This window comes from Gekko japonicus, unplaced genomic scaffold, assembly GCF_001447785.1.
Source record: "Gekko japonicus isolate JY-2015 unplaced genomic scaffold, Gekko_japonicus_V1.1 scaffold3199, whole genome shotgun sequence".
Taxonomy (NCBI): domain Eukaryota; kingdom Metazoa; phylum Chordata; class Lepidosauria; order Squamata; family Gekkonidae; genus Gekko; species Gekko japonicus.
The window spans coordinates 10,218-28,952 of NW_015169275.1; the positions used below are offsets into that span (position 1 = coordinate 10,218).

At 46.2% G+C, this 18,735-nt stretch overlaps 1 protein-coding gene across 1 annotated transcript in view; it reads left to right on the top strand.

Annotated features, from left to right (window-relative positions):
* EPS8L2 (EPS8-like 2) overlaps positions 1–18,735 on the top strand; it is a 117,096-nt gene that overhangs the window by 2,194 nt on the left and 96,167 nt on the right. The window contains exon 2 of the mRNA XM_015416556.1: positions 4,847–4,902. Coding sequence (XP_015272042.1) covers positions 4,847–4,902 — 56 coding nt within the window. The remainder of the gene's footprint in view (positions 1–4,846; positions 4,903–18,735) is intronic.

The window sequence follows — 18,735 nt, forward strand, 5'->3', positions numbered from 1 at the left end:
ATCCTTCCTTCCTTCCTTCCTTTGATCCAATCATCTTGAGCAGCAGATAAGGAGTCTTTATTTCTTTAAGGAAAATATGGTGGAGAGATACTTGGCCACAGCCAGCATCGTCCTTGGGTATCTATCCACCAACAGATAGGGAATGATATTATCTTTTAATATAGTAAAGGTAAAGATTCCCTTGCTCGAAAGCCAGTCGAATCCGACTCTAGGGTTGCGGTGCTCATCTCCGTTTCAAAGCCGAAGAGCCAGCGCTGTCCGAAGACGTTTCCGTGGTCATGTGGCCAGCATGACTAAACACCAAGGCGCACAGAACGCTGTTCCCTTCCCACCAAAGTAGTACCTATTTATCTACTTGCAATTTCTTGCTTTCGAACTGCTAGGTTGGCAGGAGCTGAAACTAGAGACGGGAGCTCACTCCATCATGCGGCACCCGGGTCTCAAACTGCTGAACTACTGACCTTCCACAGCCTGCAGTTCAGCGTCTTAACCACTTGAGCCACCACAGCTCCATCTTTTAATATAGTGGAAGGCAATTTGGTTAGAATAGGGACAATCCATAACTCATGATAAAAGTTATAACGAGGGCATTCCAATATCATAATGGGGCAAGGAGTCAACCTTTTTCAAATTCCATTGGCAGAGTCTATCTGCGTAAGGGAAATTACAGTGTCTCTCATATAGGACTGCTGAAGGGGCAGTGTTCGGTTGTGCAAGCATTTTTTTGGGGGGGATTATCATTGAGGGTCTCTCATATAGGACTGCTGAAGGGGCAGCGTTCGGTTGTGCAAGCATGAATGCTCTACAGTAAGGAGGAACTGTTAGGTATTTAATGTAGGCTGGGATGATTGGAGGTGGAGGGATGCCAAAGAACAGGGTGGAAAATATTCTTCGAGCTCATATAACTGAGCTAAAGTAATCTAGGTCTTTTATGCATTTCTTGATAGTAGAGATTCGCTTTCCCCAAAAATATCTTGTGTGGTCCTTAAATCCAACTTGGGCTGTTTTTCTTGGGGATGCAGTCGAAGGCTTTTGACCCAAATACCCTTAGGTGTTTTGTGCTGGGTTTCTGCCCATGCCACAGCTCATGCAGCGTACTCTTGGCACATTTTCTGGGCAACATGTTCTGTAGATAAGTGGCTGTGTTGGTGGCTTCTTCTCAGTATTTCTCTTGTAGATCCGCTTCTAGTAACATTTCTGTCAAAGAGTGGTTCTTCCTCTCAGCTATGCCATTTTGTTCTGGTGTGTATGGGACAGTGAGTTGATACCTTGTTCAGTTAAATACCTTTTTATATCATGTCCCACGGATTCTCCTCTGTTGTCAGTTTGGATTGCCAGTGGTTTCCTCTGGAACCTGTTGCTAACCTTTGCAACAGTATGCCTTGGGCTTTTGAAGTACTCCACTCTTCTCCCCGATCAAGTAGGTAACTGTGTATTTAGAGAAATTGTCAATGAAAGTCAAAATATATCTGTTCCCACTAGGGGTCTCTGTTTTCATTGGACCATGAACATCACTATGAATGAGCTCCAGGAGGTGCCTTATTTCATTTGGTTCATGATTGTTCCTGAAACGTGGTCTTTTCACCTTGCTAGGATGCAATGCATGGATTTACTTTCAATTGTACACGTATTTATTTGTATGCCTTTCGTCAAAGTCTGGTTCTTAAGTTGGGCAATTGCAAATTCTCGGTGCTGTATCCTGGAACACCTCTTATGATTGCAACTTTTGGTCAAATTTGCACTTTGTGTGCATGTGTCCAGAGCATATAACTCTTCATGCACTCTCCCTGTTGCAATCAGTTCACCATCTTGTTTGATAAGACATCTTTCCTCAACTGAGGTCAACATTCCTCTTTGCAAGAACTCTTACTGAAATCAAGTTATTTGCTAGATGTGGCCCATATAAACCGTTCTCAGTAAGGATTCCTCTGTCCTGTCTTTCTGGGAATCTGCCTTTTACAGTTCCCAATCCTACCCTTCTGCCACAACAGATCTCCCATTAGTTACACTTAGTGCTTCTTCATTTAGAGTTTCAAAAAAGTCTCCGTGTGCACTCCTGTGCATTGAGCATGCACTAAAAACCATATATGACTTTTGGTTGCATCTTTAGTTAATATGAAATACTTCTTCAGGGGTGGCTGTTTCAAATTCTCCCCCTTTGTCTTGGAGGGGCAGCCTTCTTTTTAAAAGCATTGCAGTCCTTTTTAATATGTCCATTTTCCACATGAATAACAACTTACTTTGCTTTTATTATTTACATATAGAGCTACTTGGTCAGCATTCTGCTCCACCTTTCTGTTGGGCTTCTCAAACTGTTTATGTTTGAATGTTTGTCGCAGTTCATTTATCACATTTGGTGGAGAGAAATTTCCTTTTGATTCTATTTGGCATATAATATTTTCATAAGTCTTGGATAGACTAACTGAAATAAAAACAATCAAATCCTGCTCTGCAGTATCTTTGCCAGCACTTCTTAGCTCTTGACTCAGATTAACCATTTGATCCAAGTGCTCTTGCAGATTACCCCCTTCAGGCATCCTTATACTAAATAGCTTCTTTTGGATATAGAACTGGCTCTTTAGAGAGGAGTTAACATAAAGTCTCTCCAAATCATTCCAGACTGCCTTTGCAGTTTTCATTTGAATGACTCGCAAAACATCTTTATCTGACAAACCTTTTATTAAGGTACCTCTTGCCATCTCATTGTCCATGTCCCAGGACTTCTGTTTTGCTGGGGTTTTATCTCCTGGCTGGGATTCATTGACGACATACTAGAGTCCCATTTCAAGCAAGTGGCTTTTCATTCTCTCCCTCCAGATGAGAAAATTGTTGTCAGTCAACCTGTCTAGTAGGTAGTTGTGCTGAGCTGTGCAGGAAGCAGCCATTTAGCAGTTTCTTTCCTCTTCTTTTTGCCTATGTAAACTGTTTCCTTTTTTGCAGCGGTGCTCATGCTGAGAGAATGGAGGAAGGAGAGAGGCTTAACTAACTGACTAACTGCTGTGAAAGATAGGAACAAAGGCTAAATTGGAGCAGGAAGTCTCCAAAGAGTCAATCAGGAGACAGGAAGGACATAATTTGAAATTTTGGGAAGCCCCTAATCTGGCAGTCCTTCAGCTGTCCCCTATAGGATGTTCTTCTGATCTTCCTCAAGAAGGTGCATTATAGACCTTGTATATTCCAACAGATGGAACGTTGCAAGAGAGTTTCTTTACAAGGAAGGGAATAATCCCTCCCATGGCTTTCTGAAGAGGGGGAAGTTCCCCATTCTTCTGGTTTCCTCATAGGTTGTTTGCTTATATCTCTCTCTAGGTTGGGAGTTTTGGTATGATTGTAATGTAGTAAGTTCTGCACTCTTATTGTTATTCTTGTCACTGTTAGCAAATTTAATTGCATTCCTTTGTTGGACTTCAATCAAGTGATCTCGTAATCATTCAAATCTCTTCATAATATCAGTCTGCTCTTCAAGAGGGAAGGGCCTCAAAAGAATTTAAGAAACTTTCATCAATAGCATCATTTTCCTTTGAGACAGTTTTGGATTTTCCTCGCCCTTTGCAGTCCAAACACTTTCCTGGCCTCTTGTGAAGTCGATGGTTCAGTTAAGTCAATCAATGGACTCTCTGGAGCCTCCTAGCTATTAGGGATCTACTGCTATCATTTTTATAAAATTTAGATGCTTTTCAAGTAAGGAGAATTAGAGGGGAGAAGAGGGGTGACTGCAGTGGTTTTGAGGGGGCACTGAGGAAAAATGTCATGACTGCAAAACCACTCCCTATTTGACATAATTAAAGATGGAAGTTTTCAGGAGTGAAATAAAAGCATTAATCTAAAAAAATGGAGGTTACTAAACAGATTGTCAAAATCAACTGAGATGGTGTAAATTTAGAAGGGATGCTGAATGTTCCTTTATAAGCCATTTATTACTCCAATTAATAGTTCTTCCTCTAAAACGATAGGTGTCCAACACAATTCTGCAAGAGTCAGGAACAGAGGAAGAATCTTTCATTGTATGATGAGCTTTCTCCCAGCTTCAGGGGTTTCAGGGCCACGTTCAAATAACTGTGAGATCTTCTGGGTCAGCTATTAATGTCTATGTGCGATAGGAGGGGTAGAAGGAAATGCACAAGCCCAAGGCTGGTTCTTGATCTCACAGTGAAGAAAAGAGGTGGGTAATGTCCCAGAATCCTCCTAGGTCTCTGAAGGTTTATTGATTTCACTGGCTTAAAATGTGTATATTAGTGCTATTCAGGGCTTTTTGGGTAGAAAAAGCCCAGCAGGAACTCATTAGCATAATAGGCCACACCCAATGGCAGAAGCTCGTTAGCATATTAGGCCACACCCCTGACAGCACAGCTTATTAGCCTATTAGGCCACACCCATGCCTTCCCTTAGCTTGCCTGGGTGCCCCGCGGCTGTGGGGAGCCCGGGCAAGCCCCCCCTTGAAGGGGAGGGGAGGCAGTTTAAACAGCCTTCCCTTGGCTTGCCTGAGCGCCCAGCAACTGCGGGGAGCCCAGGCAAGTCAGCCTTTGGACAGGTCGGGGAAGGCGCAGGGAGGCATTAAAATGCCTCCCTGATCCTTCCAGGCCCCCCCTGGCCCACCCACCTCAGAGTTGCCAGGGGGGTGTCGCTCTCCAGGCCTTCCCTCTGTAGCCACGCATGCGCAGAGGTTTTGGCTGTAGTCGTGGGTGTGGCCAACTTGGAAGCCAGCCGGAACTCCGTTCCTGTGCGTTCTTGCTCAAAAATAGCCCTGGTGCTATTGAAATAAATACTGAAATAAACACACTGAAATATGTAAAATAGAAAGTGTGGCTTGTTCTTGACCGTTTCTTTCTCTTCTCTCCATTTGCAGTGGCAGTATGGGCAAAGCAGATGGAGCTGCCAAAATGAGTGCAAAAGATTTATATGGTAAGTCTAAAACACAATAAAGTGTAAAAAATATAGAATGCTCGATCCAAGTTTTTTTCTAGGAAAGGAGGAAGCATTACTCAAATATTATAAAAATATGGAGCCAGAGGTTGCTAGCACTTGACATACTACTGGGGTTCACTTTTACATAGTCTTTGAATTTAGCAGGAAAATTAGCCATCTGTCCACTGTTAGTCAGTACACTTTCAGCTGGAGTATCAGTGGGTCTTGGAAAGATAACGGGAGCGTAACCACCTTCATGTTCTTGCTGGTCTGTAACTTCATCAGAGATCTCTATAGCACCTAGGAATCTGTGCAGACCTTTGTTTTCTTTAGTTGGGGACATTTGACCGAAAGCCTCCACTTTTTCTTTATCATACCTAACACCCCTTTCGGTAAAAACGTGGCCTGTGTACTTGACACTTTGCATTAGGAACTGGATGTTGTCCATTACACACCTCTGGAATGATCTGTCAAGAACACATTTCAGGATGGCATCAATGTTCTTCCTTTATTGTTGCTGGAATGATCATGTCATCTGCAAGAATGTGGGCATCTGGGATGTTGCCAGAGCATCCTTGAATCTTTTGGTGGAATACTTCCCTTGCTGGTGGGATACCAAAAGGAAATCTGATAAAATGGTATCTGCCTCATTGGGTGTTAAAGAGGTACCACTGGTGGTGCTTTAACCATTAAATTACACGCATGCACAAAAAAACAAGTACACGTTGAGGTGCGGATGCACATGTGCAAACAGAATATTAAAAAACCCGACCGCGCAGCTCCTTCGGGTGGACGCCGTCTAGGCAATCCACCACGGGGTAAGTGCACGGTAAGGGGAGCTGTCTAGTCATGCAACGCTGGATAAAAAAGATCAGGATCAAATTAGAGCTGGGGCAATGGCGGGGTTAGCTTCCCATCTGAACGCAGCCACTGCCTGTCAACAAGCAAAACTGTGATTTCATAATCTTCGGACTGTTCTTCAGCCTTTGTCACTGCTAGGTACAGTTGTAATTTTTGTTCCAACTGTGTCCAGTTCTCCTGTAAATACTCCCCTAAATTATTACCTAGTTGAGCCTTCTGACTTGACAATGCAAGAGTTCATGAAACTGGCTAAAGAGGGAACAAAGAACCCGATTAAACAGCAACTGGGCAGAATGTCATGAGTTTGAGAAATGCTCTGAGTGCACAAATACTGTAATCAGCTGGCTGTGTTAATATAGCTACTTGCGTGCCTTTGGACACTGTGGGCTTATTGACTGTTGGACTGCCCCTTGCTGACTGGCTATAAGCAGAAGGTAAATTGCTCTGTCGCCGCATTTCTGTCCAAGAGTAGGAGCTCCTTGTGTTTCCCGTTTGTGAATACTTCTTTCTTTAGCATTTTACTGGCTTCAAATAAAAAAAGAGAGAGAAGCGCTTGGTAGATCACAGCCAGGATACTAGAGGTATTCAGGGCTATTTTGGGGCAGGAACGCACAGGAACGGAGTTCCGGCTGGTTCCTGAGTTGGCCACGCCCAGCAGGAACCCATTAGCATAATAGACCACACCCAACAGCAGACACTCATTAGGATTGGCTACATTAGGGGTGTGTGGCCTAACATGCAAAGGAGTTCCTGCTACAAGAAAAGCTCTGGGTTTTGACAACAAACAAGGTAAACAGAATAAGAAGCAAAAGGTTGGTGTGGCTGGATGACCACACTTCTGGTAACACGGGGGTGCAGCCTAATATGCTAATGAGTGGTGCTGTCAGGGTGTGGCCTAATATCCTAATGAGTTTCTGCTGTTGGGTGTGGCCTATTATGCTAATGAGTTCCTGCTGGGCTTTTTCTACAAAAAGAGCCCTGGAGGTATTGATTTGTTTCAAGTGGCATTTCCCTCCACCCCTACATTACATAACACTTCTGTTTACTTTAGTACTAGCACAAAAACAATTTTGGCCTCCATTATAGCTGGGGTGCTGAGGACTGTAGCTAATATAGCTGAACATCATATTCTGTGGGATGCCTGTTTAGTACGAACTTTTACAAGGTTCTCTCATATATGTGAATTGCCAGAAAAGTTTTACGAAAATTGCTTATTGTTACGACTAGTTTTAATGATTATGTTCCATGATTAGACATTGTGTAACTTTGAAATGGAGCTGCGGTGGCTCAAGTGGTTAAGACGCTGAACTGCAGGCTGTGGAAGGTCGGTAGTTCAGCAGTTCGAGACCCGGGTGTCGCATGATGGAGTGAGCTCCCGTCTCTAGTTCCAGCTCCTGCCAACCTAGCAGTTCGAAAGCAAGACATTGCAAGTAGATAAATAGGTACCACTTCGGTGGGAAGCTCACAGCGTTCCGTGCGTCTTGGTGTTTAGTCATGCTGGCCACATGACCACGGAAACGTCTTCGGACAGCGCTGGCTCTTCGGCTTGGAAACGGAGATGAGCCCCGCAACCCTAGAGTCGGACTCGACTGGCTTTCGAGCAAGGGAACCTGAACCTTTACCTAACTTTGAAATAGCCAATGTCCTTTAAAATTTGTAACAGAATATGAGTTTGCGAGGTTCGGTGTGCTAGAGGGCAGGAAATGAAAGAAGCTTGTGTCCCACACCCCTCCACTCCTGTGTCCTGTTGCTGCTGCAACCATTCTACTGGATCCTGTTTTTCCATTCTGGAATAGATCTGGCTCCTGTTGTCTTCCTCCAGGTAGGCAGATAAGCCCGGTTAACGTGTTCCGCAGCTCTAGCAAGGCAAACGCCACCTTCACTCATGTCCGTAACCTACAGATAGGGAAGACAGATGAGAGGGAGGTGAGGGAGATCAGTCAGTCCCTGCTCACCGTTTTCCTCTCAGTCTATGGGAGCCATGAATAGAAGCCTTGTGCTTTAAAGGGGTACGCTGAGGGGAACTACAAAGACCTGGAGTCAGTACTGTGTACAGCAGGGGTCCCCTATGTTTTCGAGCCCGTGGCGTGTTTAGAATTTTGAGAACAGGGAATGGGCGCTACCACAAAATGGCTGCCATGGAGAGCTGAGGCGAGTTAGAAAATGACTGCCATGGGGTGTTGGGGCCAATCATAAAATGCTGGGAAGCTGCAAGTTAAGCATCCTTCTACTATGATGTCTACTATGAAGCTGTGGTGGCTCAAGTGGTTAAGACACTGAACTGCAGGCCGTGGAAGGTCAGTAGTTCAGCAGTTTGAGACCCGAGTGTGCCACATGACGGACTGAGCTCCCGTCTCTGGTCCCAGCTCCTGCCAACCTAGCAGTTCGAAAGCAAGACATTGCAAGTTGATAAATAGGTACCGCTTCGGTGGGAAGGGAACAGCGTTCCGTGCGCTTTGGTGTTTGGTCATGCCGGCCACATGACCACGGAAACGTCTTCGGACAGCGCTGGCTCTTCGGCTTGGAAACTCAGACGAGCACCGCAACCCTAGAGTCGGACTCGACTGGCTTTCGAGCAAGGGAAACCTTTACCTTTACCTTTACTATGAAGTCAGTTGTTCCTGAGTTCTGCTGTTCCAGTGAGGTGGAGGAAAGCCAGGATTGGTTATCTGCTTGCGTAAAAAGGTACTTTGAGGGAGAAGAAATTGGGCACCAGGAAACCCATCAGCGGGCATCATGGTGCCCATGTGCACTGTGGTTGGAATCCCTGGTGTACAGGTTCTTTCCCCCCCTTGAGGAGCTCTAGCATATTATAGTGGCTAGCATGGATCAGAAATACAGAAACAGAAAATAAATATGCAGTCATGTTCAGTGTTCCCTCTAAGCCGAGTTAGTGTGAGCTAGCTCAGAGTTTTTTTAGCCTCCAGCTCACACATTTTTGTCTTAACTCAGGAAGGAGGGCTCCAGAGCAAACTAAGTTATGCAATAGCCAAATTGCCTGCTCACAACTTTAATGCCAGTAGCTCACAAAGTAGAATTTTTGCTAACAAGACTCCACAGCTTAGAGGGAACATTGTTCATGTTATCAACACCTTGGTTTAATCACCCTAGGCCTTCTCCTTTCCCTGATGGGGAAGATAGATGGTACAGCATATTTATGTATTTAGGGAGAACTATAAAGAGTGAGTGCTGTATGCTCTATGTAACTGAATTTCCTTTTGATCTTCTGAGAGTAATGACGGTCTATAATGCTGCTATCATGTGTCCTTCGTTATGCAAAAAGCAGGACAAACCAGGAATCCAGTTTATCCAGTTCATCCTCAGAAGAAGAATCTATTCTCTACGCAGAAATCAGGTTCTACAAGTAATTGGAACTTCCACTGGATTTTAATTGCGCAATCAAAGGCCACATACTTAGTGTTATTTTTGTGACCTTAACTGGATTTATTCATTCCAATGCTCACTGTGAGCACCATTGCTGGCTAGTTGGGTATCACCTGTGTTTTAAAACAAATAAGGCTACATAAATGTAAACTGAAAAGAACAGGATCAGTTTATTTATTTATTTAAAACATTTTAATGCCGTGTTTCCACCCAACCAGGGTCCACAAGGTGGTAAATAGAAAGACATTACAAATTTAAATAATTAAAATACAGCCAAAATATAAAATTCAATTAAAAACATATAAACAAACAAGAAGGAGAGCCAAAAACTATAAGTGGAGGTGTTTCAGACAAAATGAAAAGGTCTTCAGTTACTGGTGAAAGACACCAATAGTGGGAGACACTTCGCAGGGCTCTTTTTGTAGCAGGTACTCATTTGCAGGGGTCATTTCCTGCAGGAGCGCACAGGAGCGGAGCTCCGGCAGTAAAGAGCCCAGGGGGCGGGCACATGCAACAAACCCCACCCCTTGCTCCCAGCAGCCCTCAGTCAGAGGAAGAAGCAGCCAGGTAAGTTGTAGAGCTCCCCCCAGCCCCCCGGTCCAAAACAGTCCAGTGGCACCTTTAAGGCCAAGTTTTATTCAGGTACAAGCCCCCCCCCCATAGCTAGCAATCCAAAACAGTCCAGTGGAGCCTGAGCGGTGGGTGTTGCCTTCTGACACACTTCCAGTGATGTCAGGGGGTGTGGCATATGCAAATAAGTTATGCTAATCAGTTATGCTAATAACCGGGCTTACCTGCACCTCTTTTTCTACAAAATGACCCCTGCTCATTTGCATATTAAGCGACACACCCCTAACGTAGCCAATCCTCCAAGAGCTTACAGTAGCTCCTGTAAGAAGAGCTCTGTAAGCTCTTGGAGGATTGGCCTACATTAAGGGGTGTGTGGCCTAATATGCAAAGGAGTTCCTGCTACAAAAAGAGCCCTGGGAGACAGACAAATCTCCCTGTGGAGGGAGTCAGTGGTGTACCTAGCCTATTTGGCACCTGGGATGGATAATTTTTTAACACCCCCTCCTCTGTTTATTTATTTATTTTTTGCTGGTAAGTCACAGCTGAATTAAGACAGCCCCGTACTAATTTTTACTAACACTAAAAAAAAGCATCACAAAATAATGATCACAAGCTCCACCAGACTGGATGTTAAGAAACACACTACCCCCCCTCCCCACCAAGAAGGTGCCCCCGTCTTCTGTTGTTTCCCAAGGACTAAAGTCAAACCAGAGAATCTCTGCAGTAGAAACTGAAGGGGGCATTTTCGCAAGCCCAGCAGAAGCAGTGTAATGTACAGAGTACCTACCAGTACCAGTGCAATCACAGAATGCCTAGTAGAACCCAGTGCCGTTGTGGCAATGCCAGCTGAACAGGACTGCTATCAAGCACAGAATCACAGTCCAAGAAGGGGGGGGGGGTTTGGAAGCCGAGCAGAAGCAGTGCAATGTACAGTGCCCAGCAATCCCAGTGCCACTGTGGCAATGCCAACTCAACAGGACTGATGTCAAGCATAGAACCACAATCCAGACAAGGGGGGTTTGGAAGCCCAGCAGAACCAGTGCCATGTACAGTGCCCAGCAAACCCAGTATCTTTTGTTCATAATATTAAGAAAGGTTTGCTAGTATACTACTCTTTTTTGTGTGTGATTTTTTTTGGGGGGGGAGTGTGTGCTTGCATGCTTGGAAGTCATGGTGACTTCTGGCAACCCCTAGTGGGGTTTGGACATTTCAGAGAGGTGGCTTGATTGATTGCCTCTGCATCTCGAGCCCTGGTATTCCTTGGGGGTTTCCTTTCCAATTACTTGCCAGGGTCAGCCCTGCTTAGCCTCTGAGATCTAACGAGATTGGGCTTGCCGGGGCTATCCAGGTCAGGGTACTACTATACTACTCTACAGGGCTATTTTTGGGCAGGAACGCACAGGAACTGGTAGTGTAAGACAGAGCTGAGTTTCATCTGCATATTGGTGGCAGCTGAGCGCAAATCTCTAGATGACTTCTCCAAGCAGCTTTACATAGATGCTGGAAAGCATGGGGTAGAAGATGGAACCTTGGGGATCCCCATAGGCAGGGGTCATTTCGTAGAAAAAGAGGTGCAGGAGCTCATTAGCACAAGTCATTAGCATAACTTATTTGCATATGCCACACCCCCTGACATAACCGGAAGTGTGTCAGAAGGCAACAACCACCGCTCAGGCTCCACTGGACTCTTTTGGATTGCTAGCTATTGGGGGGGGCAGATCTGCCCTCACAGAGGAGGGAGAGCTTGTACCTGAATAAAACTGAAATGAAATACTCTCAAAGCTATTATTATGTGAATTTTAGCTTTTTTAAAAAAATGTTTTAATGATGTGTTTTTGATGTTTTAATGGTTTTTAAGACGTGATTTTATTATATATGTTTCTAATTTGTTAGATTCCTTGGTGGCCTTATGACAGCAGAAATAGGTAGTCTCCTAATTATTGGGGGAATTAACTTAAGGAGATGGAGCTGTGGTGGCTCAAGGGGTTAAGATGCTGAACTGCAGGCTGTGGAAGGTCAGTAGTTCAGCAGTTCGAGACCCGGATGCCACATGATGGAGTGAGCTCCCATCTCTAGTTCCAGCTCCTGCCAACCTAGCAGTTCGAAAGCAAGAAATTGCAAGTAGATAAACAGGTACCACTTCAGTGGGAAGGTAACAGCGTTCCGTGCGCCTTGGTGTTTAGTCATGCCGGCCACATGACCACGGAAACGTCTTCGGACAGCGCTGGCTTTTCGGCTTTGAAACGGAGATGAGCACCGCAACCCTAGAGTCGGATTCTACTGGCTTTCGAGCAAGGGAACCTTTTTAACTTAAGGAGACAGAGCGAAAGGCAGGTAACTGGGATCTCCACCAATGTATACCGGGATTTTTCCTCTTTAAGAGAACTCTCAAATAAACCAGGCAGACATTCAACTGGAGAGGTTTTTATGAAAAGGAAAAACATAAAACAAAAATGCACACCATAAACACACACAAGAGCTAACTAAGAGGAAATCAGGGAGGGAAAAGAGAAAACTTTTTTTGCGGAAGGGTAATATTTACCAATCTTGCAGAGGTCCGGGAAGCAGGAGCAAAATGGCCAGAGTTGCACAAACAGAAGAGAACCCACAGAGTATAGGTGTGTGGCCAAGAACACACATACAGAGAGCTATGGCACAGATTGCCCATATTTTATAGGGCAAAACACTACCTGAGGCTATGGTGACGTGCTTGCCCCCAAAACAATGCCTTGACAGGTATGTCCGGGGTCTCTGTGTTTAAAACAATGACTTAGGAGAAACTTGATGAGATTTCCTGGGTTGGACTACAAATGTAAATGTTTCTTGATAACTCTGCTAGTGGCTACTTGATGATCCTGCAGTTGCTGGATGGGTAAGGCTACTGGGTTTGTGAATGGTATTAAATGGTTGCCTAATTAGGGCAAATGGGTCAGGAGGAAGCGAGGTTGGGTCTTGATGAGATTAGTCCAAGGTGAGGCCAGATGTTCTTGGGAAGCCCTTTGTCCTTGATTATGTGTCTCCTCAGGGTGTGGAGTAGGGCCGTTAGTCACCCAGCTGCCTGACTCACCTCCCGAAATAATTTCCCAGGCTGATCTTCTGACTGGCATCCATTTTGTGTCACTTCTGAGCCAGTTTGGTGTAGTGGTTTCTGAGCACTGACTCTAATCTGGGACAACCGGGTTTGATTTCCCCACTCCTCCACATGCAGCTGCTGGTGTGACCTTGGGTCAGTCCCAAGTTATTTTAGAGATGTTCTCTCACGAGCAGTCCTCAAAAGAGCTCTCTCAGCCCCACCTACCTCACAAGGTGTCTGTTGTGAGGAGGGGAAGGAGATTGTAAGCCACTCTCCTTTGGGTAGTGAAGGGCAGTGTATAAATCCAATCTCTTCTTTCTTCTTCTTCTGGGCCAGACAATCTGTTGCATTTATGATTTTTGGAGATGATATTATATGAGGGGTATTAATAGGGTTGCCATCACCCTGGTCGGGGCGAGGTTCCCCCCAATTTCAGGGGCTCCAATGTGCCGCCAGCCAGCTGACCAGTGGGGGAAGCCCCACCCCCAAACAGCCCCCTCTTGTGTTGGTGTCGCCGGCACGATGATGTCACCTGGTAGGGTTTTCCCAAAAATGAGTGTTACCCCCCGACGTTGGCAACGTGATGATATCACTTACAAGTGACATCATCAGGGCCAGGGGTCATTTCGTAGAAAAAGAGCTAGGGGAACACATTAGCATAACTCATTAGCATATGCCACACCCCCTGACATCAGGGGCCCGGCGGTGGACCTGCAAGGCCAGCAAGAGTGCGAGGAAGCCCCGCCAAGGCCCTCCCTGGCCCCAGGCAGGCAGGGGTGGGGAGAGGCGGGGAGGAAGCAACTTACCCTCCCTCTTCTCCTGTCTCCTCCTGGCTGAATGAGGGCTGGAAGCGGGGCGGCCGGAAGCAGGGGGCGGGGCTTTGTCATGTGCCCTGCCCCCCGTACCTCACCCGGGGGAACTGTGTTCCCCCGCGTTCCCCCCAAAATGACCTCATCATGTGCCCCTCTCACCTTGCACATGCAGAAATCCCAACATGGATCCAGGAGCCCCCTGACCAGAGGTTATTTCGGGGGAGATCGCGGGGGATTGCAGTTCCCCCGGGTGAGGTACGGGGGGCGGGGCACATGACAAAGCCCCGCCCCCTGCTTCCGGCCACCCCGCTTCCGGCCCTCATTCAGCCAGGAGGAGGCTGGAGAAGAGGGAGGGTAAGTTGCTTCCTCCCTGCCTCTCCCCACCCCTGCCTGCCTGGGGCCAGGGAGGGCCTTCGCGGGGCTTCCTTGCACTCCCACACGCTGGGCCCCTCATGGGTCTTGGCAGTGGAGCTGCAAAGCCGGCGGCGGCGGCCGGGACCGTTGGGGGCGGGTTGTGTGGCCTTATGACACACTTCCGGTGATGTCAGGGGGTGTGGCATATGCTAATGAGTTATGCTAATGAGTTCTCCTAGCTCTTTTTCTACAAAACGACCCCTGCCCCTGACAGATCGGCGGTAGGACCTGGCAAAACTAGGTGTTCATGCTTCTTTCTCTCTAACTGCTAAACGACCCCTCTACGGGAGAAGGTGTCTGACCGCTAACAGAATGATCCCGCTTGCGTCCGGCGGGTGCAGCAGTAGGTGCTGGTGTCATAGACTACAGTAGCTGCAAATTATCTGCAGAATTTCGAGGGCAGTACACAACAATGTTACCTGCATGTTGTTTGACAGATGTGTCACTATGAAATGACCTCAGGCTGAGACCAACGTCAGACTTGTTGACCCAAACACCCTTCATATAGAGAAGAAGAAGAGATTGGATTTATACCCCGTCCTTCACTCGGCGTCTCAGAGCGGCTTACAGTCTCCTTTCCCTTCCCCTCCCCACAATAGACAACCTGTGAGGTAGGTGGGGCTGAGAGAGCTCTGACAGAAACGGCTCTTTTTCAAGGACAGTTCTGACAGAACTACGGCTTGGCCAAGGTCATCCAGCAGCTGCAAGGGGAGGAGTGGGGAATCAAAACCCGGTTCTCCCAGATTAGAGCCCGCGCACTTAACCACGACACCGAACTGACATGAGGCAGCAAGTATGGGTTTAACTCACTTGAGTGGCTGATCTGTGTCGTAATTATTAAAATATGCGAACATATTTTGAGGACAGGCTATGCTAGGAAGCTACGCCGTGGCGGCCTTTATTCAGGCAAATCTGCCCTGGCTCCCATCTCACATGCACATAAATGTGCTGATATGTGTCAGGCTTCAACCTCTTCCCCAGGTGTGTCAGAAGCCACGTCCAGGTTTCAGAAAACGCTGCTCAGCACCAAGGGTATTCCTTCCCAGCCCTCTCCCCATCACAAGCCATAGGACAGCCCGTTCAGGAAATGACCTTCCATATCACCTCACGCCTCAGCATGCTCGCCAATTATCCCTACCTGTTCTGAGCAAGCCACCCTGTGACTGCCAAACCAGTTATGGCCTAGCCAGTCACTGCTTATGAACGTTCACCTGCTTTTAAGATAACATTGCATAGACCTTTGATACGTTCTTATGTCAATAGAACTTAGGAGTTTTCCCTCGGATGACCGCGGCCCCGCCCCCAGCGTACCTGGCGTGGTCGCATCACTTCTGGGTGACGTGCACGTCACGTGCTTGGGTTCCCCCCGGGGCCCGATCCGCCCCCCGGGGGGACTTGGCAAGCCTAGCTGGGGAGCAACTGCGCGGCGGCTCAGGGGATCTGTCTGATCCCGCCGCCGTGTGTCTCTTTTGGTGCGACTCTAAAAAGCTGCACTTTGGCCGCGTCAATTTCCCCAAAACGAGGTGATTTTTTTAGAACAATATGAAAGGGGGGAGGGAGATATTAAATTCCGGCTGGTGAGAAAAGACGCTCAAGCTGTTTCTCCGTCTGACCAGGACAGTATTATCGAATTCTTTTTTCTATTTATTTATTCTTTTTTCTATTTATCTTTGGCGGGGGGGTCCCTCCTTTTCATTGCTCAGCACGTTCTGAGATGTTCCAAGGACTTCAATCCTTTTTCTAATAAACCAACATACATTTTATTGTAGCAGAAATCACAAATGACAAACTCTGAAGAGTTCATGACAAGATACATCTAAATCTGTAATAAGGTAGGTAGAGAAGGAATGAGAGGAGCCATTGATTTAAACACAGAAGCCATCTATAGTATTTTCAGTGATTCACAAACAAGATCTCTTCCAGTAGTTAAAAGAACATTCAAACTGGGTAAGAGAAATTAGCTGTGCTGAAAAGTTTGCTTTACTCTCCATAATTGAGAATGTTGCCAAGATACACCCAAAATATCCCTTTTAGATAATAAACCTTAGTAGTGACATAGATGGATACATAAAGACTGTTAGGCAGTTAGTGGAAATTGGTATACACTAAGCAATAGTAAATTGCTAGGACCAGATGGTATTCACACCAAACAGTCTGAAGGAACACAAAATTAATTGCTATGATGCATTGTCTGGATTGGAAAGTAGCTAATTCGATGCCAGATGAAAGAAAACGAGACTCCTCGGGTAGAGTTGGAAATGACAGTAGAATACTGACTAGCTTGTAATTTACCAGGTAAAACAGTCCTTCCCATTACTGATAGACCCGAGAAGCGAGCGAGATGTGCCTCTGTACTCTCATGTTGAATCTAAAGGAACATTTCATCTTGCATTTTTGCATCTATCTGACATAACTAATAGAATCGACCTTCAACAGATGTCTATAATGGTAGGTATCTTGCCCATGTTATGTGAAGTCTTGAGGATATAGATGTTAAAATACCAGGTAAATTCCTTTTTGCAAAGCTAGAAGGCAGGGTGGTTGTGGGGTTTTTTTGCTGAGTCCCAAGATGAAAAAGAAGTGAACATAAGAACATAAGAACATAAGAACATAAGAACATAAGAGATGCCAATGTTGGATCAGGCCAAAGGCCCATCCAGTCCAACACTCTGTATCCCACAGTGGCCAGAAATACCAGTGCTGGCAGAACACAACTAATAGTATGCCCAGAGTCTGTTTACCTCATTCCATTTCTTCATAGTAGTGGTGTGAGGAGAAATGCTCTACTGGCTGTGTACTGCTCAGAGTTCTATGGTAAAAAAAAAAAATGGGGTTGATATATAATCACTAAGCAAAACGGAAAGATGCAGCATTCTCTGACAGCTTGGAAATGTAAACAGTTAACTGTGCTTGACCGTCATTGCTAGATCATTTTCCCCTCCAGTTTCCATAGGTAGATTGTGCCCCGTCTCCCATTATTATCTGATATAGCGCAGTGGCTGTGTGAGCCGTGAACCAGAAAATCTCCATTCAGGTCTTGGCTTTGCCACATTTTATGGATGGGCTGGGATGTGTGATCTTCATCTTGGCTGTTTGAGTTCTTACAAAAAGCAGCCATTGACTGAGCCTATACTTTACAGGGTGGCGATAAAGATTATTTAGATAATATACTGAAGAAGGAGCTGTGGTGGCTCCAGTGGTTAATTCATAGTAGTGGTGTGAGGAGAAATGCTTTACTGGTTGTGAACTGCTCAGAGTTCTATGGTAAAAAAATAATAATGGGGTTGATATATAATCACTAAACAAAACAGAAAGATGCAGCCAGGGCCAGATTGCTGAGGCCCTAAGCCAGTGGTGGCGAACCTATCTTCAGTGGGAAGGTAACAGCATTCCGTGCGCCTTGGTGTTTAGTCATGCCGGCCACATGACCACGGAAATGTCTTCGGACAGCGCTGGCTCTTCAGCTTTGAAACGGAGATGAGCACCGCAACCCTAGAGTCGGATTCGACTGGCTTTCGAGCAAGGGAACCTTTACCTTTACCTTTTTTACCGAAGAAGTACTTTCAGCATTCTAAAGAAGTGTGTGGATTTTGCATGTGATGACATATGTACACTGTTTCTCACATACTGGGACTAGGTGACACGGCAGAGAGAGGAAATACGACAACAGTATCTGCTCCCATAGTGGAAACAAGAGCCAATGAATGACCCTTCATCCTAGCTGCATGAATGAATTGCCTTTCCCTTCTCTTCTGCTGGGGTCACGAATTCTCTTTGCCTTTGATAGCCAGACCTCAACGATCTCATGTGCCAAGCTCCATATTCTAGAAGAGTTGCCAGAAGCACTTGCCAAAAGATCCCTTGGCTTTACAAGTACAGCGAGTGGCTATCAAGTTACTGCCTCATTCAGTGTACAGCTGCCAGCTGAATAAATGTTAATGTGAGCTATGAATAAATAAAGCCACTTCTCTGCTTACTGGCTTCTGTTCTGAACCAAGGTGAAAGGACATTGGAGGGAAATCCATTATATTCTTGGCAAGCTCAAAGAATGTCTGGAGAGGAAGTGCTTCGGAATAATTAGCAGTTTACACGACAAGCTGATTGCTGCCTTTTCTGTCGCTTTAGCAGCAGGGCCCTTCTTTGACTGACGATAAGTGTTTTGCAAGGCTTCAGAGACTAATACTGTACCTGCTGAGAGGTTTATCCTCTGAATCCTTACAATAGTGTCCAGCTCTGCTGGACCAAGACCCATCTCAATACTACAAAAATTTTGTATTCTAATGGCAGGCATAAGATAATCGGGAAGCTAGATAATGCCCACAAGGTAGAAGGCACCGAGGAAAATGCTACTTAAAGTCTCTGTGGCCCCGGTCACACGGAGAATTTGCCGCGTGAAAGGCATGAATGCTGGGCGGATTTTCGGGGCGCGATCACACCACAACATCTGGGAAGCGTAGTGCACCCGTGGCCAACCTGTGGCGTGCCGCCAAAGATGCACAGTTAAAAAGTACCTTCAAAGATCTACTAGCAAATGGTTTGCCACGGGCTGCAGACGGACCCGTTCGGTGTGATTGCGCCGGCACATGCCTATTCCCTCCGGCCGTCCTCTTTGCAGCGCGCGCCAAAGGACGAAACCCTGGTGCTCCGCCATCGCATCTGATCACATAATGGCGGATCAGAATGCGACGGCACAAATAGCCACGCCTCCCCCCCCAC